At 31.0% G+C, this 24,956-nt stretch overlaps 1 protein-coding gene across 3 annotated transcripts in view; it reads left to right on the top strand.

Moving 5' to 3' along the window:
• The first annotated feature begins 10,227 nt into the window (after positions 1–10,227).
• Positions 10,228–24,956, top strand: part of LOC132717426 (uncharacterized) — a 54,964-nt gene continuing 40,235 nt past the window's right edge. Inside the window, exons 1-2 of one of the 3 annotated variants that reach the window (XM_060700893.1) lie at positions 10,228–10,452; positions 15,859–16,050. Coding sequence is in view for 1 of the 3 variants with exons in the window: in XM_060700894.1 (XP_060556877.1) it covers positions 22,506–22,620; positions 22,879–22,992 (229 nt within the window). In the remaining 2 variants the exon portion in view is untranslated. Of the gene's footprint in view, positions 10,453–14,966; positions 15,225–15,858; positions 16,051–21,361; positions 22,621–22,878; positions 22,993–24,956 lie in introns of those variants that run through there. The other 2 variants (XM_060700892.1, XM_060700894.1) reach the window with 2 other exon arrangements.

Raw genomic sequence — 24,956 nt, 5'->3', positions numbered from 1 at the left:
CAGTCAATGTTTAAATTTCAAGACATTGTTTACAGTAATTATAATATTGCATGATCCAGAATTTGTAATGGCATCTTTAGTTTGACTAATGATTTGTCTGGTCTGCCGAGCCATATTACATACACATCAATTTATTCAGGCATGTATCTCATTTAAATGATAAATTTTCAATATAATGGACAGGTTCAACTGCCCACATTAAGAAATATTGAGATAATCCAAATGGCTGATAAAAGGGACAAATGGTATACTCAGAGATGCGGCATAATTATATGAAGGTAAACATTTATAATAGAAGCAAAGCCAATCAAGAATATATCAATTATGTTTGTTTATGTATTCATTTAAGTACGAATAATTATAATTTACCATAGAGGCATAGCCATTCATGACATTCAAAATTGGTTTGCTTTTAGCTTAACAATGTCGAAATCGTTGTCAATCAACATATTAGGTAAATGCAGCATCATGAAAATATTGGTTTAACCTTTTCGTACCTGCCCGCAATGCTTCACTTTGACTTTGAAGCATCATCATCATCATCATCATCATCATCATCATCATCATCGTCTTCGTTGTGGTAGTCGTCGTCGTCGTCATCGTCGGCATCATCATCATTATTATCATTATTGTTATTATTATTATTATTGTTATTATTATTATTTTTGTTATTATTATTATTATTATTATTATTATTTTTATTATTATTTTATTATTATTTTTTATTATTATTATTACACTGCTCCTCTTTTTTACAATTTCCGTTGGTCACTTGGATTATTGGTTATCTTTCCTAGTCAAGTCATGTGAAGTGAAGTCAAATTATTTATTACCATCAACATATATGCATATTTTTCGCCACAAATAATTCACTTCATATATTCTTTTCGCATTATCTTCTATTTATGATTTTTTTATTGAAATATCTCAATATGTAACAATGTCCTTCCTATACCAGTCAATGTATAAATTTCAAGACATTGTTTACAGTTAATATAATATTGCATGATCCAGAATTTGTAATGGCATCCTTAGTTTGAATTATGAATAGTCTGCCGAGCCATATTACATACACATCAATTTATTCAGGCATATATCTTATTTATATGATAAATTTTCAATGAAATGGACAGGTTCAACTACCCACATTAAGAAATACTGAGATTATCCAAGTGGCTGATAAGGGGGACAAATGGTATACTCTGAGATTCGGCATAATTATATGAAGGTAAACATTTATAATAGAAGCAAAGCCTGTCAAGAATATATCAATTATCTTTGTTTATGTATTCATTTAAGTACGAATATTATTAACAATAGAAGCATAACCATTCATGACATTCAAAATTGGTTTGCTTTTAGCTTAACAATGTCGAAATCGTTGTCAATCAACATATTAGGTAAATGCAGCATCATGAAAATATTGGTTTAACCTTTTCGTACCTGCCCTCAATGCTTCATTTTGACTTTTTTTTATAAGAAACATCCTCATCGTCGTCGTCGTATTATTATTATTATTATTATTATTATTATTATGATACTGTTCCTCTTTTTACAATTTCCGTTGGTCACTTGGATTATTGGTTATCTTTCACAGTCAAGTCAAGTGAAGTGAAGCCAAGCCAGATTATTTATTACCATCAACATATATGCATGCTTTTCGCCACAAATAAGGTACGAAAAGATTAACAATAGTAACATAATAATAACATAACAGTATGAAAATATATAATTAAAATTTCATTTTCACGTTTTAACAATATATTTAAGTACATATAAACACATACAATACAAGTCATGGCATATGCAACTTATTTAATAAAATGCATCATAAACATGACAAATAGTTTAAAGAAATACATATTTTATAAAACATAAACACTATCATTTCTTTTCTTTGAAGCCAGATAAACAAATTTTGCAAGTTTTACTAAAAAGGATTTTTTGGGTGTTGACATGAGCTTATTAAATTTTCTATGAAAAGGACATATTATTTTTAGTAACATATAAAATTGAACACAACTATGGCAAAATGCCCAATTATTGTGATTTTTACTTGTTCACTGACCATTTACTCTTGGATGGGAATAATATCACTTTTAAATAAAACCCGTTCATATACATGTGTAGTTATAAAGATATACCAAATCACACATATATTTTTCTTCTGCAAAATTATACATTGCAAACTAATATTTTCAGAAAGGCCTTGCTGACTTGGTTTTAATATAAACATTAACTAAATGACGTATATAAATTATTTTTACTTACCCATGTACTCAAATACTCTCACAACCTGGTAATAACCCACCCATACTTTGTCATTGAACTGCAAATCTAGACCAAGACTTTCATCAAGATAATAATTCATGTCAGTACCAACTTTTACTTTTGGTGTGGCTGGAATACAACCATTATTGTAACCTGACCAGACAGAGGTCCCAGTAGATATGTAGAGCGTACCTTCATAATGTAGAAACAAATATACCTATGAATTACTTATATTTCCATAGTTTAGGTTCAACTGGAAAACAACAACATTTATGTTTTATGACTTCCGCTGTATAAAATGGTCAGTAAATAACTTTATTTTTAGCTCACCATAACCGAAGTTTCAGGGTGAGCTATTAGTATCAAAAGGATGGTCCGGCGTACGGCGTCCGTCGTGCGTCATTCTTCTCTGAAACTGCTGGGCAGATTTACCTCAAATTTTGTCCGTAGCATCGTTGTGACAGTCACACTTAAATTTGCTCATGCTATTTCAATTGACTCCTTTTAGGGGTCAACATAGCTAAAAATAAAAAGACCTTTAAACATCTTCTTATATTAAATGAAATGATGAATGATCACCAAACTTTGTCTTGAGCATTCTTAGGCAGTCTTTTATCAATTTTGCTAATATTAATTTGATTGGACCCTTTAAGGGACCGTTAAAGCTTAAACTAGAAAAAACTTTACTGAACTTATGGATGGATGATCACCAAACTTTGTCTGAAGCATTCTTTGGTAGCCTTTTATCACGTTTGCTTATATTAAGTTCATTGTCCCATTTTAGGGGGCGACTTTAGCACAAAAAAAAAGATAAACCTTATTTTTTTCTTTTGTAATGAACTAATTGATGGATTATCACCAAACATTACCTGTAGCATTCTTAGATGGTCTGTTTTCAAATTTGTTCTAATTAATTTGATTCGCCCCTTTTAGGGGCCTCTCTAGGCATTTAAACAGCTTCTTCTACTGAACTAATTGATGGATGATCACCAAACTTTGTATGAAGCATTCTAGGGTAGTCTTTTATCACATTAGCTCATATGAATTTGATTAGCCCTTTTAAGGGCCACTAAAGCTAAAACTAGAAAAAATAACTTTTAAACGTCTCATTCTAAAGAACTTATAGATGGATATCACCAAAATTTGTCTGTAGCATTCTTAAGTAGTCTTTTATTAAATTTGCTTATATTAATTTGATTGAATTCTTTTAGAGCTCGCTAAAGCTAAAAATAGAAGAAAGTTTTAATCGTCATCTTCTACTGAACTAATTGATGTATGATCACCAAACTTTGCCTGTAGCATTCTTAGATAGCTTTTATTGTGTTTGCTTATATTAACTTGATTGACCCATTTTAGGGGCCTGTTAAGCTAATTAAAAATCGAAAAAACTTCAAACATTTCTTTCTACTGAACTAATTGATGGATGAACACCAAACTTTTTCTGTAGCATTCTTAGATAGTCTGTTATCAAATTTATTTAGATAAATTTAATTGGCCCCTTTTAGGAGAGCTAATAATAGAAAAACATTTTAACAGGTTCTGCTACTGAACTAATTGATGGATGATCACAAAACTTTGCCTGTAGCATTCTTGGATAGTTTTTTTTATCAAATTTGCTTATATGAATTTGATTGGTCCCTTTTAGGAGCTGCTAAAGCTGAAAATAGAAAGACCTTAATAAGTCTCCTCCTACAGACTTAATTGTTAGATGACCACCAAACTTTGTCTGTAGCATTCTGAGGTAGTCTTTTTATCAAGATTGCTCATATTAATTTGATGAGCCCCTTATAGGGGCCGCTTAAGATAAAATGCCCCAGGCCATGGCATTTCTTCAAATTATAGCTTAATAATGAAAGGGAAACAACTCGTGTTGGAATGTCTTCCACACATGTGTACATGTTATTTTTCTAAAACAAAGATTCAATAAGTGTGAAAAGTCTTAATGTCATGACCAGTGGTTTTTTTTTCTGAGATTTTTAAGAAATGATTATGGACATGTCATATATGCAAATTGTCTTTCATTTGACAAGCTAAAATAGGATCTTTATAGACACAACTGCACCATGGCAAAAGTCAATTGTATAGAATCTATCTCTGGAACTATTAAGAGTTCACAAATTCAATGGTAAAAATAAGTTCATCTTCTGTTTGTGTTATTTACTTTAAGCTTACACATTGCATCATACTATTAACCTTCTGCAGGGTCATTTGTAGATCAGTGTAGAGAATTTTCCCCCAGGAAATAAAATTAGGCCCAAAGAAAGATTACATATGTTTCCTGTACCTTACTAACATGCTCTTTCTTATTGAGTTTTTTTTTTAATTTTCAATTTTTGTTGAATTGGATCCAACTTTTGAAAAAGCACAATTCAATTAATTTTGGGTAACACTCTTGAACGTGAAGTTTCATGTGAACGGATATTGTCACTGTTTTGTTTAACAAATAGGTGATTTTTTTACACTGAGACTCATTTACAATATCTGCTGTATTATATGAGAATATACGGTAGTTATAATTTTCTGAATAGCCTGATCCATGGACCAGTGAGGCTTCCATTAACCTGAACTGGTAATTTGCGGCTGCATAACCACTTTCCCTGATCTCAGTTATTTGTTTGTTGTTGTTTTTTTTATTTTGTTTTGATTTTTCATTGCGTAATATTCAATTAACTTTTTAATAGAGAAATACTCAAACTAAGTCAAATATTAATAAACTTGAATTTATTTCATAAATGTAGATATGGCTAAAATTATTTTTTTTTTCATCTTATTTTACAGTACTTTATAATCATTTGTAACTAAGCATTTTACATGAAGGAACAAAACTTATCAGTTTCAATTATTTTTATTCAGAATCACATTTTGCAAAGTTGGTTGTCACTTTTCAATTTTGCACTGTTTCATACAATATCACTTTTCCACTAAATTGTTTCATTAAAAAAGTTATCTTGTTTACTTAATTCATTTCATCAGAACAAACTTTTGCTTTTTTTCCACTATGTGTAGTTATATATAACAATTTTTTCCTATTTTTATTCGAGAATAAGATAATTCAACCTGAAATGTTAAACTCTCTGGTTTGAGGTGACTAGTATACCTATGTTATCTTAAATTAATATTAAAACCGGTGGTTGTCATCCTGACAAAACAGTAATACATGTATATCTAAATACTAAGATTATGTAATTATCTAATTTTTAAGATAAATAAAAGAAAGTAAGATCGAAATTCCGAAAGACAGTCATAAGCAAGTTTTATCACAAATTTATGGATTGATGATCACCAAACTTGGTCTGTAGCATTCTTAAATGTTTTTTATTTATTTACTTTGCTCAAATTAATTTTATATTCCCCATTTAAGGGACCGCTTGAGCTGGACATGTAAAAAGAAATCAAGTATCATTAGTCGATATGCTTTACTTACAAGATGAATAGTAACAATAACATTTGTATAAGGTTCCTATCATTTTTACTATAAAGAAGGGAAAAAAATAACCAGGGTCAGGAAACTTTATAACTAAAGAGGCAAGTTGAACTTGTGCTGGACTTGTCTTTCTACATGTTTATCTACAAGTTAATTTGAAAAATTATCTCTATTATCACTGAAAAACAGTTGTTTCTGGTTAGCGATTCAGGGCAATCATGGCCCTCTTGTTTTTATACGCGATATCAATATACAACTATACACAATATAATATAATACACCACTACTATTTCGGTGTGACGTAAAACCCAAACAAACAAATCATCACTATAAAAGGTAAATCCTTCTCTGCTATTAACATAAATTTATTAGAAAATTTACTTTTTACTAGCTTTGTAATAAAAACAAAAATATAGGAAGTAAGAAATTCAGTGTGTGACAAACGTGAAGCAATGCGAATTTGTTGATTTGCGCATGTTAACAAAGTTATACAAAATCTAATAACGTTACTAAAACAACTCCCTTAATTGTTATATATTTACAGGCTGCAAAAACATACTAATTTATAGCTTAAAAACATAGATATTATTAATGAATCAATTTAGTTACGTAATGTTAATATCATTACCTTCAGAATATGACACCGACAAAAGAACACAGAATAATACAATTTCTCCCATATTTTATTGTTTTCCTTTTAAAAAATTTTTCCCATTTTAAAACATCCAATAACTTAAAAGTTCACTTTGATTCTTGATGAAACGGATGTTTTACACATCATTTATTAATTACTTCTTACGACATGTACGAACATTGTTAAACAATTGCATTTTAAAACCACTTTACAACCGACATCTTAACTTCCTGATGTAGACATTTGCCTATATACTTGAAACAATCGTTCATTATCTTAAATAAATTGTTGACGATTCTAAACATTGAAAAGAATTTCTTGATGCGGTAATTCATATATTTTGTGAGGTTAAATAATAACTGTTTGTCAATTAACAAAATAAAAAATGTTAAAAATAAAATAATGCCGTGTCAGTCTATGTGATCCATTATATATTACTATTTCAAAAAAGTATAATGTAAGTAATGTAACCCTTTGTGATTCTTTCACTACTATGCAATATTAGTGTCTTCCGAACACAGGCAAACAAAATATTAGTGATTGTACATGTATCGAATCAAATGGTCTTCCAGATATTGCAATATAACTCTACCTTTGCATACCTTTAGAAATATTTTTTAGAATTTTTAATACATATTAAGAGTTGTTGTATATCTTTTCCATTTAAGTTGTGTGGTATAAATGGACATACGGGATGAGTAAATGATTCTGTCAGGGATTGTAATATTTATTGAGATCGGATCATGTGGATTTTAGGATCATGCCGGTGTGTCGATGACTCAGTTCTTTATAGTTATATGTTACAAAAGACACACTATGTATCTTAAAAAAACACTGCTCTAATAACAATTCATTGCTACATTACCAAGCACTCAATCAAATTTAGATTTCTTTTATGATATTTAAGTTGCTTTAAACTCTTGAATAGTCATGAGAAATCTGTGTGGTGTTTTTCATTAGATTTTTTAGACAATTGTTTGAAGGAATGGATCATCAAATATGACTCAATTGCTGAAAATGTTTTTAAAATTCTTTAATCAATACCAGAGATTCTTAATTACAGATATAATTTAAAGCTCTATGCCAATGCCATGTTAATGTCATGCTTTTTTTTTAAATCGCTGATGTTGTTTGACTGCTATTTAGTTCTGTATTTTGCATTTAAGCATCGTATTTGTCTTCTTTCATATTTCAACGCCGTCAGAACTCTCTCTGAATCGTCGATACGCCAAGAGTTGATTTTTCATGTATATAAGCTTCACCTTTCATGAAAATAAGACTAAACAAATTGATTCCGGTAAACTGATTGTTACCAAAACCACTTTAGCTAGAGGCAGAAACGTCAAGTTTCTTACCTAGTGAACAGGTGACTCTGTAACAGAATTTGGCATTATTTTTGCTCTCTCTTAAAAACAGATGTAACGTAAATGTTCTCCTTTAAAGATCTTCTGGCAATGGTGCATGTCATTCGATTTACATTTTCAAGAGTACTTCACTTCAAATGTTGAGCCCCAAAAAATTTCATTAACTGTTATCGTTTTTTGCGTTGACCATATATTTTACAAACATTGCATTTTCCATTAAAAACTAATACTTGAATCAAATTTTCAAGATCAGAAAAAAAAATTTACGAAATATCTATTTTGTTTTGATTACCGGGTCAAAATGTTTCATTTTTAACTTCTTTTTTCATAAATGAAGTTCTGTAATCTGTGAATTAATGATGTTCCTATATACTTTCTTCATTTTACAAAAACCCCAATTCCCCGTTTCCCATTTTTTTTGGGGAAAAATTGGGAAGAAAAGGGGTTAAAAATTTATACAAATTTTTTTTATATAAATTTTTAAAAAGGATTTAGTAAAAAAAAAGGCACTGTGAAAAATTTTTAACTTCACAGGGGAAGACCACCATTTTTTTTCCCAAGTGAAAAAATTTCTTTTTTGGGAAAATATCATTGTTTATCTTTCCACATTTTCGTTTTTAAATTTTTTTTTATATGATCAATTTAAATTTTTTTTTCTTTGCATACTTTTTTTTTCCCCCGGTAATGGCGTGTTAAAGGGCCAAAATTTTGGGGCATGGGCAAAACTTTTTGGGGCTCTGTTCCAAAACCCAAAAGCAATAAATGAAAAGGTAAAAATTTAAAAATCCTAGTTTTGATTTTGTCAAAAGGGGCCCAAATCCTAGATTCAAAATTACAACCAATTTTTTTTAAAAATTTTTACTTTTGCTACTCTGCACTCTTGGGAACTAGTTTCCAGTTTCCCCTGGGCGGGGCCCTTTAAAAGGTGGGGTAGAAAAAAAAGGTCTGGGCTTTCGGGGTTCCCTTTTAAAAGGCAAATTCGGCAAAACCTTTCTTTCTACTAAGAGGCCCTTTAATAACGTACTTTGTACCTCTTCCTTTATTGAACATTTTCCCTTTAACATTTAGGGTGCTAAATTTGCCCTTTTCTGTTCAAATTACCCCTTTTAAAGTGTAATTTTTAACATTTCCATCGCCTTTTTTCAAAGAAAACCCCTTCGGCCCTTTTTATTTGGAGGATAGACCTTCTTTTTAACTTTAAGATCCCGGGAAAAAAACTGCTTTTTTTCAAAAATTTGATAAAAAAGATCAAAAAGGGAAAAGGCGGCATTCAATAAACGAAACCCCCCATCCACCCCAACAAAGCCCCCCAAGCCAAAAACCCCCCAGGAGGACCCAAAGAAAACGGGAAGCGCACAATTAAAGGGGTACGGGAAACAAACCATTTTCATCAGAATTACATAAAAAAGTAACTTTTTAAGGAAATAAAAAAAAAACAAAAAATGTTTTTAAAAATATAAGGCCCCCCCAATTTTAAAAAAGGAAACGGGGGAAGGGACATGAGACACGGGGAAGGGGGGGGAAATAAAAAAATAAAAAACCGGGGGAAAAGGGGAAGAATTTTTCCCGTGGGACGAAAACAACAAGAACACGGGGCAAAAATTTCACCAAAACGGGTATAAAAAACTTTAGACATACACGGGGAAAACACAGAGGGGCGCCCTTGGAACTTCACAGCTTTAAAAATCCTTTTAATTTTTTTTGACTAGAAGCAATACAACAAGAAAGCAATGTACAAATGTACAAAAATACATACAAAACAAGGGATTTAAATGAGATTAATCAAAATTTTCCGGCCTTTTGACGGCCGCCTCGGATTTTAAGCGATTCTACCTTACTGGTACCAGCGGAGAATTGCAAAACAAAATCGATTTGAATGTGATATTGTGTTGATTTCTTTATTACCTTTTGCACATATATCCATTTAAAGCATTCCAGTTTTTGATATTTGTTTATAAGTTCAAATGTTATGTTTTAGGCTTTTTGTTGAGCTCCTTTAATAATCATCCTGTATAATTATGACACATTAATAAAATATTGCATTTATTTCCTTACTTTTCTTTACTAATTGCCTGTAAAACAACTTCAAGATTCAAAACTCTTGAGAAAAGTTACACGATTTCATTAAACATCATTATATATCATTGTCAAGCGATTTCCACACGATTCAAATTTAGTAATGCCCTAAAAAGCAAAGTTGATCTTATTGGCTTGTTTTGAAATGTTTTTAAGTTTTCTGTCAGATTTTTTTATGTTTCTCTATTATCATCTCAATAAAAGTAATTTAACAATTGGTTTTAATACTATGGTAAATCGGTCCTCGTGATTTGATAGAATTGCCTAGGGTTTTTGCAAAAAATAACCTCAACTTTTACTTGAGAGCAGTTTACGTGCTGAATAAAACATCATCACATTCATACTTATAAAAATACATAATTATATGTTAAACTTTTTTTGATAATAGTTCAAGAATATTCATTATTTATTTCCGTTTAGATAAAGAGTGCATATTTTTAAGAAGTTTATGTGTACGGACTTAAAGTGTGAAATTATTTGTGATTTCGTATTTTAGGGGGGATAGTGTATATAATTTAGTTTATTATATGACTTTGTATACTAACGTCTTTATTCCGCAAATAAACAGAAAATATTTGTGGAAGTGTTTTATTCCGCACGTACGTGAATGGTAAAACAACAATGCCAAAGGACATAAACATAGTTGTATTCTTTCCTTTCAACACTTACCAGATTAAGTCAAGGTTAGTATTCTTCCATTTTATAAATCATTCATATTTTCAATTTTGAAATGCGTGTAATAGAGGGAAAAGAAAAACGGAATCGCTTCTTAATATTGCATCAGAAACAAATGAATTTTCTAATGCTTTAGAAAGGGTTTATATGAATTTTATAATGATTAAATAATGGTTTTAGAGAATGTCAGATGCTTGTTATCTGAAGGAAGATACGATTGAATGTGAAATAAATTTGTTCAAGAGGTTTGAATCTTGAAGTAGTTTATAAGAAATGAGTAAGAAAGGTAAGGAAATAAATGCATATTTCATTCATGTGTCATCATTATACAGTATGATTATTAAAGGAGCTCCACGATGCGGTGTCATATAGCGATTCACCTGTGTGTTTGTGTGTTTGTATGTACGTATGTATGCGTGTGTGTGTGTGTGTGTGCGTGCGTGCGTGCGTTTGTGCGTGCGTGCGCGTGCGTGCGTGCGTTGGTGCGTGTGCGTGTGTGTGTTATATAGATTATATTGTGAACTTAAAAAATCTGCTTGTGAAAAACCACTAGTCCAATTTCAACCAATCTTGGCAGGATTGATCCTTTGGCGAATAACTTCCAAAGTTGTTCAAAGAATTTCTTTCCATGCAGAAATCTGGTTGCCAAGACAACCAAAGGAATTATCAGAATAAATTTTTTAAAAAACTTCTTGTAAAGACCCAGAAGGCCAAGAGCATAGATATTTTGCATGAGGCATTGTCTGGGTAGACCTCTACTAAGATTGTTCAAATTATAGCCCTAGGGTAAAAATTGGCCCCGCCCCGGGGGTCATTGATTTTCACTCCTTTTTTGTACATATAGTAAAAACTTAAAGTAACTTCTTGCCTGAAGGTACAAGCCTTCGAACTTTGATAATTGGTATATGATATCATATATATGTACCCTACCAAAGTTGTTTAAATTTTGCTTCTAATGGCAAAATATGCCACTCCCCGGGGGTCATAGGCTTGCATAATGTTTATTAAAAAAAACATAAAAATATCAACTTCTCAAAATTGACAAAGGCTAGAGGTTAGATATTTTGCATGAAACATTGTGTAGTAAACCTATACCAATATGTCATTGATTTTCATCATGTACTAATAGAAAAAATTAAAAGATCTTCTTGTCTGAAAGTACAAGGCTTTTTAGAGCTTTGATATTTGCTATATAATATCACCTAAACGTCCTATAGGCCATGTGAAATATAACCTTCACCACCAAATTCACTAGTCGCAACTGCATGGAAAGATCCCTTCTCTGAACTTTTATTTGAATAACATTAGATTTAACCACAAACATTGACATGTGCTCTTTTGTTAACAAATACGTTATGGTGAAAATTTTAATATATCCACTAATCTGATAATAAGAATTAAATAGGTCTGAGATCCTACACTTCTATTTAGTGATGTATTATTGCGGTGGCATAGCATTTTTCACAAATGCAGTCTTGTAATATCTAAATTTAATGTTAAAAATATGTAATCCCTTCATATGAAATTTGATATTATATACATTTTATTACTTTTATTTTAATTCTTATTAATTGATCAGAAAACTAGCAAGAACATATTACACACATAAATGGTTTTGTGGCTTGTTATTTTTGTTGTTGTAGTTGTTGTTTATGCAACAATGCACGCTAAATATTTCGATTCGAGACAAAACTTGAACATATTCTTAATGGGAAAAGTTTCCCCTTTAAATTTAAAAAAAACAAAAATATTTTCGAGCACCTAAAAACGGTTTTTCGGGAAAAAAATTGTTGTCCTGAAAAGTGAACTTGAAAAGCGGAAAAGTTTATGGACAATAAACAAGAACCGAAGTTAAAAAACCATAAAGAATTTAGTAACAATACTTGCCATTGGGGGATCGACGAGAAAAAAAACATTTTTTCGCTCAGTTTTAAAAAAATGTCCAACTCTTAAAAATGAAAATTTAAAAAAACTTTTTACGCTCTTGGTTTCTGAACTGACGGGAAAAAAAATCTGAAAAAGCTACCCAAATGGAATTTTAAATGACAGACTCTTTCGGGGGAATTTTTCCCGGTTCCCTTTAATTTTAAAAAAAATCCTTTTAAAAAACAGAGAAACCCCTTCATTTAAATTTTAAAAAATACAAGCCAATTTAAAAAAAGCGTTTCCCAGCGTCCTTGATGAATTTAAGGGGCTTTCACAAGACGAAGTCAAACTACTGATAGGCGAATTAAACACTAAGTCTTGTGAGTTAGACATATTGCCTACACATGTTCTCAAACAATACCTAACACATTTACTTCCAACTATCACTAAACTGGTAAATCTATCGTTGAAACAAGGCGTGTTCCCATCAAATTTGAAACAGGCTATAGTAAGACCTCTTTGAAGAAATGTGGGCTAGAACTTACATATAGCAATAATAAGCCTGTGAGTAATTTGAGTTTTCTTTCAAAGCTAATAGAAAAAGCAGTACTTTTAAGACTTAATCATCATGCCAGCCAGCATAATGTTATGCCAAAGAATCAATCTGCATACAGACAAAATCATTCATGTGAATCTGCTTTACTTAAATTGGTAAATGACCTACTCTGTGCTATGGAACATCAAGAGGTTACAGCACTTATTGCTTTCGACCTTAGTGCAGCCTTTCACACTGTTGATCTTGAAATACTACTGGATGTCGTCAAACAGCAATATAGTGTTAGTGACAAGGTGCTGTGTTGGATTGGTTCTTACTTAAATGAACGTACTTGTGTAGTAAGCGTTAATTCATCTTTGTCAAATCCTCATCCGTTGGAATGCAGTGTGCCACTAGGAAGCTGCCTAGGACCATGGCTATATCTTGCATATTTTGTTTGTTTGTTTGTTTCATTTTACGCCTTTTTCCAACAGTATTTCAGTCATATAGGCGGGAAGTTTCCTAACCATCGTTCCTGGAGAGTTACACCAGTACAAGACTACCTTCCTCCGCGCTAAACTACCAAAGCATCTCCCGGGGATCGAACCCACGCCAGAGAGGTAACTGGATTAGAAGTCATCGACTCTAACCCCTCGACCACGGAGGCGGTCTATATCTTGCATATGCAGGGACACTTTTTGACGTTATACCGCCCTCAATTTCCGTCTATGGGTACGCACATGACCACATTGCTCACAAAAATTTCAGGCCCGCAACTCAAAACAGTGAAACTAAAGTAATCAAAGACATCGAGAATTGTGCAATCACCATAAACGACTGGATGAACCAGAATAAGCTGAAAATGAACACTTCGAAAACCGAGTTTATCATTTTTGGAAGCAAACAGCAACTTGTCAGACAACTGAAATTGACATCGCCGGTGACAAAGTCAGTCGCATAAAATGTATTCGTTACTTAGGAGCCTATCTCGATGAAACATTAAACCTTAAAGAACATGTAAAAAATAAATGTAGAACAGCCATGCTCAACTTTTTTAGAATTAAGAATATACGCAACTGTCTTACCAAAGAAGCAACATAATTCTTACCTTAAGTCTAGTGATCTCACATCTTGATTACTGCAATGTGATTTTGAATGGTATTCCCGATAAAGACATTAACAAACTCCAAAGGATTCAAAACATGTGTGCAAAGTTGGTTTTAAAACCTCGGAAATTTGATAGTTCTAAACAGGCATTGTACGATTTGCATGGGTTACCTATTAAAGCAAGAATAAATCAGAAAATTCTAACATTCATGTACCAATGTTCTGTAGGCAGTGCACCGCTTTACCTGGCTGAACTTTTAAGTCGGCAGGTTCCAAAGCGACAAGGGCTCAGATCAGCTGATTTAGTAGACAGTGTTTACGAAGTGCCTGTCAATAAATAAAAAACATTCAGTGACAGAAGTTTTGGTACGGCGGGACCGAAATTATGGAACCAATTACCAATAGATAAGACAGTCTCAGTCTCTAGATGTGTTTAAACATAAACTAAAAAGTCACTTTTTCAATAACTTCTACTCATTTTTTAAATTTAATTCTTGACTTTAACAACTACGGTGATTCAGAACAATTTGCTAAGCAATAATCTAGCACAATTGCTATTGTAAAGTTCAAGTATCTTCTGCGTTTTAGTCTGATATTTTTACATAACTTATGTGTTTTATCAGAAATACATGTATTGAATTTTTTAATGACTGTGTAAGATAACTATATTTTTATATGTTTTAGTTGTTTTAATTCGTTTTTATTCTCTTTGTATTATGTGCTGGGTCTCTGATATTCTACGGTATATTTTAAGCAATAATTCTTATTGTTTAAATTGTCTGTATCACTTTTAATATTTGTATTTTAGCATTTTTAACACTGCATTCATGTTAAAACAGTATCATTATGGGATTTTAGTTTAAATTGTATTTTATTGTTATTGTAAAACGCCATTGAATACATGTTTTATTGTAAATAATAGGCGTTTAACCAAATAAACCAGTTTCAGTTTCTTCATTTAATCACGTAGCAATTTACGCGTTGTGAAGAGATAAATTAAATATTGTTTCAAGAGACAAGTTAATGCCAGGAAGTTAAGATGTCGGTTGTAAAGTGGTTTTAAAACGCAACTGTTCAACTATGTTCGTAAGGAGTAATTAATAAATGATGTATAAAACATTCGCTTCATCATTTAATCAAATAAAGATATGTTTAGAGTATAAGTTTGACTGACTTGATGATTTAAGTGAAAATGTAAAAGAAAGATAAGACAATACAAAATGGTAGCAAATGTATCATTCTTCGTTCTTTTGTCAGTGTCATGTTGTAAAGGTAATAATATTAACGTTATATATCTAAATTGATTCTTTCATAATATCTGTATTTTGTAAGTTATATGTTTTTTGCAACCTGCTTTTTTAAATAACAATTAAGGCGGTTGTTTTAGTAACATTATTATGTTTTGTATATTTTTGTTAACATGCGCAATTTTCGTTTTCAGTACAAAGCTTGACAAAATTCACTATCTCTAATAAATTTAAGTAAATAGTAAGAAAAAACAACTTTTTATAGCAAGGAGTACACTTGACAAAAATTGTTTTGGGGTATCATTAGTTAAAAAAGAGGGACTATTTCTTAAAGAAGGCGGGTATAAAGACCCATTTTCAAAATGAAACCTCTTCATCTAAATTTGATTTGAATAATGGTATTATTAGTGATTTTGCTGTGTTTATTGATTTTTGCCATTTTTGCTAGTATAATGTATGGTTGTATGTTGTTGATATTGTGTTTAAAAAGATAAGGTCAGTTCTTTACAGCTGTAATCATAAAAAGAATGTATAGGAAATTACCGAAACAGAATATGTTGAAGGTGATTTTACCCTAACATCTTGAGTTTTTCTCCAATTTAATATGAACTATGGAAATATAAGTATATTATAGGTATATTTGTTTTCACATTATAAAGGTACGCTCTACATACCTACTGGAACCTCTCACTGGCAAGGTTACAATAATGGTTGTATTCCAGCCACACCAAAAGTAAAAGTTGGTACTGACATGAATTATTATGTTGATGAAAGTCTTGGTGTAGATTTGCCGTTCAATGACAAAGTATGGGTGGGTTATTACCAGGTATTGAGAGTATTTGAGTATATAGGTAAGTAAAAAATGATTTTATGTACGTCATTTGGTTATTTTTTATGTTATAACCAAGTACTGAAAATATTACTCAGCAATGTATAATTTTGAAGAAGAAAAATATATTTGTAAAAAACACGTACATAAACGAGTTTCTCGTAATATAATAAAAGATTTTAAATTTTATTACACACTACATGTGGGCAATATACCCAAAAGTGACAAAAGCGACATTGTGGCCATCCAAAGTGTAAATGGTCCGTGACCAGGTAAAAATCAAAATTACTAGATATATTGCCACAGATGTGTTCAATCTTATATATTTTATAATCCATGTGACCAACGGAATATTCTAAACATATCCTTCATAATATGTCAGTTATTTTAGAAATTCTATAAGAAAATGGAACAGATTTATAATATAGGTCGTTTTCTCAATGAATCATAAACATTTTTCATCGTCAATTATTGGGCTATCAGCCTAAAGTTATGATAGTCAATCTTTCGAAATATATTACTGATTTGACAGAATATGGCAGCGAAAAAAAAAACGAGCATGAAATCATATTTATTACAAACACACGGGAGTTGGAAAAAGTATTAATTAATGATAATTATCAATTATAAGTATCAATTAATAATAATAGTATAATAATAATAATAATAATAATAAATATAAAATAATAATAATAATAATAATAATAATAAATGTGTATAATTATAAATGATAGTCTAATAATAATAATAACCTGACCATTACATGCACTATTGTTGTTTGGACATTTATTATGATAAAATATATAATGATATATAGGGATGTGAAATACGGCTCGGCAGACCATACTACTTCAAACTAAAGTTCCCATAAATCCTGGAACATGCAATATCGCATAAATCGTAAAAGAAATTCTGGTTATACATTGACTGGTACATGAAAGACACGGTTAAAGTCTGAGAAAATTTAAAATCTGTATAAAATATTTCAATCATAAATAGATGATAATGCGGAAAAAAATGTATATGAAGAAGAAACTTGTTTACAAACAGATGTTTAAAAATTGAACTTTATTTTGCTTCTCAAACCTCAAACTCTGCTACTTGATATTATTTTCCGTGTACATCAATCTGCTACTTTAATTGTTAGTCATCTTTCTGACAAACAAACATTTTGTCCGACACTTTATGAGCATAAAGTATCAGTCAATTTATACAAATTAAAGGAGAGAGCATTTAACCCATTACTGCATGAGCATTTTGTGAAAAATGGCTTTTTTCATTGAAAAGTCTCCCGTTACAAGTTCAAATTGCTATAAAACTATAAAAACAGCAAAACAGCTTGAATACTAATCACACTTGGCACAAATGTTTACTGGACCATTGTATTTGTAACAACGTGCTCAGTCCTAATTTTTCTGTTACCATGGCAAAGAGTGGACATCTAAAATTTGCCAAAAATCACTATTTTGCGTTGATTTTTCCATCAAAATTGATTTCAAAGTGCTGCAACTTCTCAATGGATTGAGATAGAGTCAAAGGCTTTTCAGCGTTGGATACACGTTACCTTATGATTGATCTGGGGTCATTTTTAACCTCTCACAAGTCCATAATAAAATTTTCTTGGCGATGATGCCGCCCCCTTCAAACCCCTAAACAGAAGGGGGCATATCCCCTTTCTGGCACCCCCTGATGTATCGTTTAGATAGCGATGTCTCAAACAAAAACAAGTCTGGGGGCCTTAATAAGACATTTTTTCACCATTTGAGACATCGAAAAGGGGGGGGGGTGAAAAAGGCGTTAAAAGGCATGTTTATCTGGTAATGCGTTAAACAATTTAGAAGATTTTTCTTTGGCTAAACCAGTTATTTATATGATCCGGTAAACTACATGTACATAGATACACGTGCATTCTGTACATTAATTTACATTATTTATAACATTTAATTAAAGTTAATCAATGACAATAATGTAAAGTTAAGCGATTTTTCGTTACACGAACGTTCACGAAGAACATAAATTCTATTTCAAGAAATACCGATTAAACATACAATTATGATACGTTGCGGCTTTAGATGTATTCTTATCGCATCACTTTACAATAAATCTATTTTATATTAGCGATATCTTATATATTTAGGATGTGTTTCGATGGAAAGCATTGTCAACAACGAACAACATCCCATTGTTGAAATAAACGGTGATCCTGGACATTGTTTTCCTGGATGTGGTGATCACACTATAGTTGGCGTTACAAAAACAAAGGTAAATTTTGTTATAATTTATGTTGCTTTTAAGCAATTTCATATGTCGATACATGTATATATCTTTTAGTACTTTAGTATCTACATTTATTTGGATGGTTGTAGAAGCATATGGTGAAAGGTATTTCTTATGTGCGGTTGAGATTTTCTGAATACAGTGCAGCAATAGTAATGATGTAAAACATTGAAGACTCAGTTTGATCGAGTCTGTTCATGACAGTTAACGAAAAGTTCAATATCCCTCATTCGCATTGACAGACAATAGGTAAAAACTTAAAACTAAAAGAGCTGGAATAATGATTTGTTATTCATTCAATTGGAAAATATAATAACACTTGGCGTGAACTGAATGAGTTGTAAATGTTTAAAATAAGATACATTTAATTGGGACAAAGTTAAATTGTATAATATAATGACATCATATAATAGAAAAAGTATATTCTGAAGTAAATGGCCAGTCTTTGACCAGTCTATGATCAATATACACCATCTATTAACAATGTGGAGTGCACCATTGCTTTAAAAAAGAAAAGCTAGGAAAAGGCAACAGATTTCATGCCAAATTAGTTCTATGTATGTCTAAGGTACGTATGTGTATATCAATTACCTTTATTGAAAATGTTTCACTTATCCGATTTATATCTGTAAAACCAACAGTAAAAGTTAACGACAACAAAATGTTTAAATTCTGACTTTTATCAGTCACATCTTTACCATGCTTGCTTTGTATTTCAGTGTTACTGCCTGGGTTCAGACATATTGTTAAGACATCCTACACAGACCGAATGTACTCACAAATGTAATCATCCTATTGTTTCGTGTGGTTATGATCATACGGTTATGAATCATGCTTTCCTATCAATTTACAAAATGAACCCAAGTGGTAAGTTCCTTCGATATATCGAGAGCATTACTTAATATTATTCCATGTCACCGAGATGTATCATAGTAATGTTTAGTTATATAATTTACAGATAAATATGGTCCAGTTAAGCTGAACCATCATAAAAGTTTTCTAAAGGCTCTCTACCTAAGTATTCAGTGTTTAACAGGTGGTCTTTGGTCGCAATATTAGAATTCCTCTATTTCTGTACCTGTTTATTATGCATATTATGCATTTATTAAAAGTACGTTTACGTTGAATGCAATTGACAAGATATTAATATTCTATTATCATATTTGTTTTTGTTTGTTTGATTTTGTTATGCGTCACACCGACACATTATAGGTAATATAGCTTTACTGTGGAAGAAAATCTCAGGTGCCCTTCCGGCACGAACGGGCACCTGAGTAGAACCACCACCGCCGTTCCGTACGCAAGCTTGAGATATTTGTCACGTACCCAGCTTCTCTTGATTATATTACTGCTAATCTACGACTCCAAACAAAGACAGTATCATACGATGAGAATATTAGAATTAAAATCTATGTTTGAATATTTGTTTATTTCAGTCACAGCTAGCGCAATACACTATGCTCAAAATGAGGGACGTAACTGTTTCGCTTTTAATCCTGTCAACCCAAAAAGCTTTTTTTGGCAGGAATGTACCCATGCCTTAGTACCAATGTGTGCACATGTTAAGTATATATTTAATCATTATATCAATTAATCATTTATTTTATTGCTTAATATTAATTGTTGTATTAATACTACTTGTTTGCAACGTCGGTTTTCACTGTAGTAACGAGATGCCCATATATTTTTTTACGAAGCAACACCTTGAAAGACGGTGACAGGTAGCCTTAACATTAATTTATATATTGCCGGTGTTATGGCCGAGCAGCTGGGAATATATGCCTACGAAGTTTCGGCGGTGTCTTGCAAACACTTTTAATGTTTAAAATTCCTGGTGTTTTAAAATTACATATACCGGTTTATACAGGTATTTTGTTACGTACAGCAGGGATAGACAAGCTTTTAAATGAAACTGTCGGATTTGTATTTAACCAAGGTATATAGATAAAATTCATTTGTACAACATACGATTCCTTGGCCTTTGCATTTGACACTGTATGTCGTAACGCATTCCGCAAACTTAACAATTAAACCTGTATCAATATGAATTGATAAACTTGGTAAAATTAAAATTATTACAGCTTTATGCGCAGTTGTAACAAAGCGAAATCTGTATTTATTGGGGATTATAAAAATTATTAAAATTATATTATTTTTTATATATTAAATACATATACTTATCATATATTAAATAAATTATTATTTAAAGGATTGTATTATTTTTTATAATTATATATATATAATATAAACAAGGGATACAAGTCGTGGCCTTGCACTACCAGCATGGGTTCGTAAAATGCATTCACACGTGTAAACTGTATAAAATATCTTCTATTCCATCAAAGTTATTGTAGAAGTTAATAGATGAACGAGTCATTATCCAAGTTCTACTACAAACACTTCATTAAAACCTGTAACATTGCAGGAAATAGCTAACATTTCAATATTTACATTGGCTGTCAAGTTGTCGTCCATTTTGCAGGTGTGTTTATGTTCCGAGTATTTTCATTGGCTGATGAAAAAACCGCTATTCGTCGCGGCTATACGCCGTTATTATCCGGATTATTATTATTCATTAGCCAATGAAATTGACAGTCACTAACAGAAGTTGGATTTACGCATGGAACATACGGGCAACATCAAAATGGAAGCCGAGGATAGAAATTATCAAAACAAACAAAAATTGTTACAATAATTTGTACCAGAAGTTAATGATTGCACCATTGATGGTGGTGGATGATTGATATTCAACCGATTACATGATTAAACTGTCTTATATGAGCATACGTTTGCATTAGATGTCGTTTTACACGTGTAATTTTACAAACCGAAATTTAACGAACGTGTGTAAAAATGAAACATGAAAGGTTATTTTTAATAGTATCTTGTCCATGTAACAAAGTGAGTATTTTTTGTTGAAATTATCGATTCATTCATCAATGTCCAACAATCAAAAGAAAAAAAACTGTTGTACGTATACTGCGTTCTTTTTACATTTTTAAATGAATTGAGCAATCAATTTTGAATTGTATCCTTTGTTATATTAATATATATATATATATAGTGGGAAAGGAAAAAAAATGACAGAATCCCCTGTGTTGGTAAAGGGGTTTCACTTCACTTGAAGAATGTAGACGTAATCTGGTAGGTTCGAATCCTATTACAGCAACTTATTTTTTATATTTAAAATTTACAATTACAATTCTCTCAAAACTATTGCAAATCTTTTATTTGTGTGTACCAACAGTGTAGTATTTATAATAATTGCCTTTATAGCGTGTATGCGCTAAAGCATAAACGATTTCATAATGCCACAAAAAGAACCGTTGAAAGATACTGTTATAAAAAAATATGATACTGTTATAAAATAGAAAAAATATAATTGTGTATAAAACACCACTTAAAAGGTTTTCTAAAACTAGGTGTAGTAAAACTATTTAAAATTAATTTTTGCAAGTAAATTTAAAAAAGGGTGTGTTGGTAAAGGATCGAACCATAGACCTTCAGATCGGTAGTCCGACATCTATACCAATACACCACACCTCACTGAAGTGAAGTTAGCAAATATGTTGATATATTCGATAGATACTGGTCAGTGTTTAACGAAATTTAATGAAGTGCCAGGTCAAAATTGTTGGACAATATCAGTCTTTCTTTTGATGTTTTTGCTAAATATTCATCCAAAAACAAATTATATATATTTAGAAAAGTATTAAATGTTCTTTCTCTATTTGAGACTATCTTGTTCGAAACGAAATTTACAAGACACCTCAACTGGAAATAAAGTTTCTGTTGTAGTTATTTAAGAAATCATAAAAGATGAGTAAATTGGTTATTGATTCCAATGTTTTATATTATTATTTGTATAGTTGAATGTACACTACTTGCTGCAAAATTATGAGGTACTTTAAATGTTGACCAAAGAAAGCTATTAGATTGACTATAAATTTGTTGCAAATTAATTTTGACCGGCAAAGGTGCCTTAAATGTTTTGGTTTTTATTATTATTTCATATTTTTATTTTGTTGACCGAAAATTGAATTGAATAATTATTTGCTGAATGAACTTACACATATATTTCGCTTAATTTTCTTTTTCATCTATTGAATAGGAGGTAGTGTCCAAACTTTAAACCTAGAACAAGGAAGTCAACAATACTTTACATGGATTGGTGCAGCGAATATTTGTTTTACAAATAGAATGCTTCCAACTAATTATTCAAATGCAAAGGATGTACATCGACACGGTGGATCTCAACTGTGGACTGGAATGTTTAAAACAAAAATAGTTTACAAATCTGAGTCAAACATTCCAGGTAGTAAAACTTATTTAATTTAACTTTGATAAAATAATATTCAATAGAAAAAAATAAATAACGTATAATAAACGTTTATTTTAATGCATACTTAAAGGTTATTATTTATATAATTATTAGTTTGCATTTGATTATAACAATAATGCTGAAATGAACACAAAGTATATTTGTTCGCACTTATGAACTAACTACATACACATATATTTCTGTTAATTATTTGATAATTATACTTTAAAGAAATTACTGTACATTTTTCAGCTGAACGACGTCAGGATCAAAAATTTTATGGTTACTTAACTAGAAATGTTGAAGACGGAGTGAAATTGCAATTTACAGAAACAAAGTCCTACCATAGAAGACTCTGCGATGATGGTACAATTTAGATATAACATATCTTATTCAAGTGCAAATAATTATATTAAGTTATACAAAAAAAACGTCACTTAATTATGTTTTTCTTCAGCTGTTCTGAGTGCACAGTGCTCATGGTAAGCTTGTGGTTGCCATTTGTTCGTCGCACGTGTGGGCGTATGTCGACAATTTTGATTTTCATTTGTACGTCGCAGTGAGGGCGTCGTCGTCAATTGTGATTGTCATATATGTAAGTCGCAATTGTTGGCGTCCATCGTCAATGTATTTGTCATACGACTTCGTATTTAAAACTACTGGGCCAAAATCAAAACTTTATAAAGGCGATTCTCTTTTAACGCTGTACAAAAAGGAACATTAATGAGAACGCTGGTTATAAATGTAAGAAAGTTCCATGTCAAAAACTGTTGGTCTGATTTTTGATAACATTTCACAGATTAATTTGTTTTTATGCAAAACTTGTCCACTTGGGGCATGTGTGGGAGTGCAGGGAGCGGGTAAACGACGACATTTCATAACTTCGAGAAATAAAAATTAAACATGACAATGATGACACATCACATACAGTGTGTTTTTTCTTTTTATATTAATTCAAAATAATAAATAAATAATCCTTACGTGGGCGTCTATCAAATATTATTTAAAATTATTTCAGTTATTTAAGAAAGCATGGTAGTTATGGTATTTTAATATGGTACTTTCCTGTTATGTGTGTATTGGACGACCAACATAAACCACTTTAGTTAAATATGTGGGTCAGATGTTGAAATAATAGTAGGTTGTATTGGTTACTGACCACCAAGATTGCTCAATGAATAATAATAATAATAATAATAATAATAATGGAACAATTAAATAAAAACAAAACAATGCTTTAATTAGCGCCAATAAACAAAACAAAAAATTTCAAATTTTTTTTCCGTCTTCAAAATGGGTTTAAAAACCTTTTTATCTTTTTTAAAACTTTTTTTAACCGAGTTGCAATTTTCATATAATTTGTTGTTCATTTCTTTAGGGGCCCCCTTTTCCAGAATTTCCACTTTTATGATAAAATGATAGTGTTAAATCCTTAAACGAAGTTTAAAATTTTTTTTAACAAAAAAACACAAATCATTTTTTATCAATGTAAAACTAATGATTATTCTGCATTTTATTATTTTTTTTTTCACCAATTTTACATTTAAGAACAAAAAAAAGGTTAATTTTTTTTTGAAATTAAATGCATTTTTTGATTTTAGGAAAATGGTAAAAGAAAAAATTATGTCACAAAAATTTTTCTTTTACAGGAAAACCCTCACAAAATCCCTCAAAATTTTTTCCCACTACCATAAATATAAACGGTAAGTTTTAAGCATCATTTTAACACTTTTTTTTAAAAAAAATCTCTATTATTTTGGCAAACAACAATAGTTGAAAAACAAGTTTCTTGAAAAATATGGTTTAGACGAGAAGAACATAGTTTTCATATTCAGTCAACTATAGCTTATGTATATATATACGTTCGTTCAGCGTTTACAGAGTTGACTATGATCGAGTTTAAATACAAATATTCTTTTTACATTTTGAAATGAAAGTCTGCTAAATTTTGTTACTAATTTCTATAATTTCTCAAATTTCAAGATCAAAAACACGTAATCACATTGTATGAGAATCTGGTCAGACTGCAAGTTAGAGTGTAGCTGGCATCCGTAATCGAGTAAATTTATTGATTTCAAACAACTTGCCCTTCACAGCCGTTGGTTCGAATCAAGCAAGGAAGTTTGGATTCTTTCATGTGAGGAAGCTATCCAGTTATCTTACGTAATGTCGATGGTTTTACTTAGGTAACGACCGTTCCTTCCTGAAATAATGCACGAAAGGGCATCTGATCCCGAACTTCACCAGTGAAGCTAAAAGGTCGCCATATGACCTCTACTTTGTTTGTGCGACGTAAAACCCTATCAAAATGAAAAAAACACTGGAATGGC

This window comes from Ruditapes philippinarum, unplaced genomic scaffold, assembly GCF_026571515.1.
Source record: "Ruditapes philippinarum isolate M1 unplaced genomic scaffold, ASM2657151v2 ctg875_1_1_1_1, whole genome shotgun sequence".
Classification (NCBI taxonomy): Eukaryota; Metazoa; Mollusca; class Bivalvia; order Venerida; family Veneridae; genus Ruditapes; species Ruditapes philippinarum.
The sequence above is the reverse complement of the archived record's forward strand: the minus strand, read 5'-3'. Positions and strand labels throughout refer to the sequence as shown.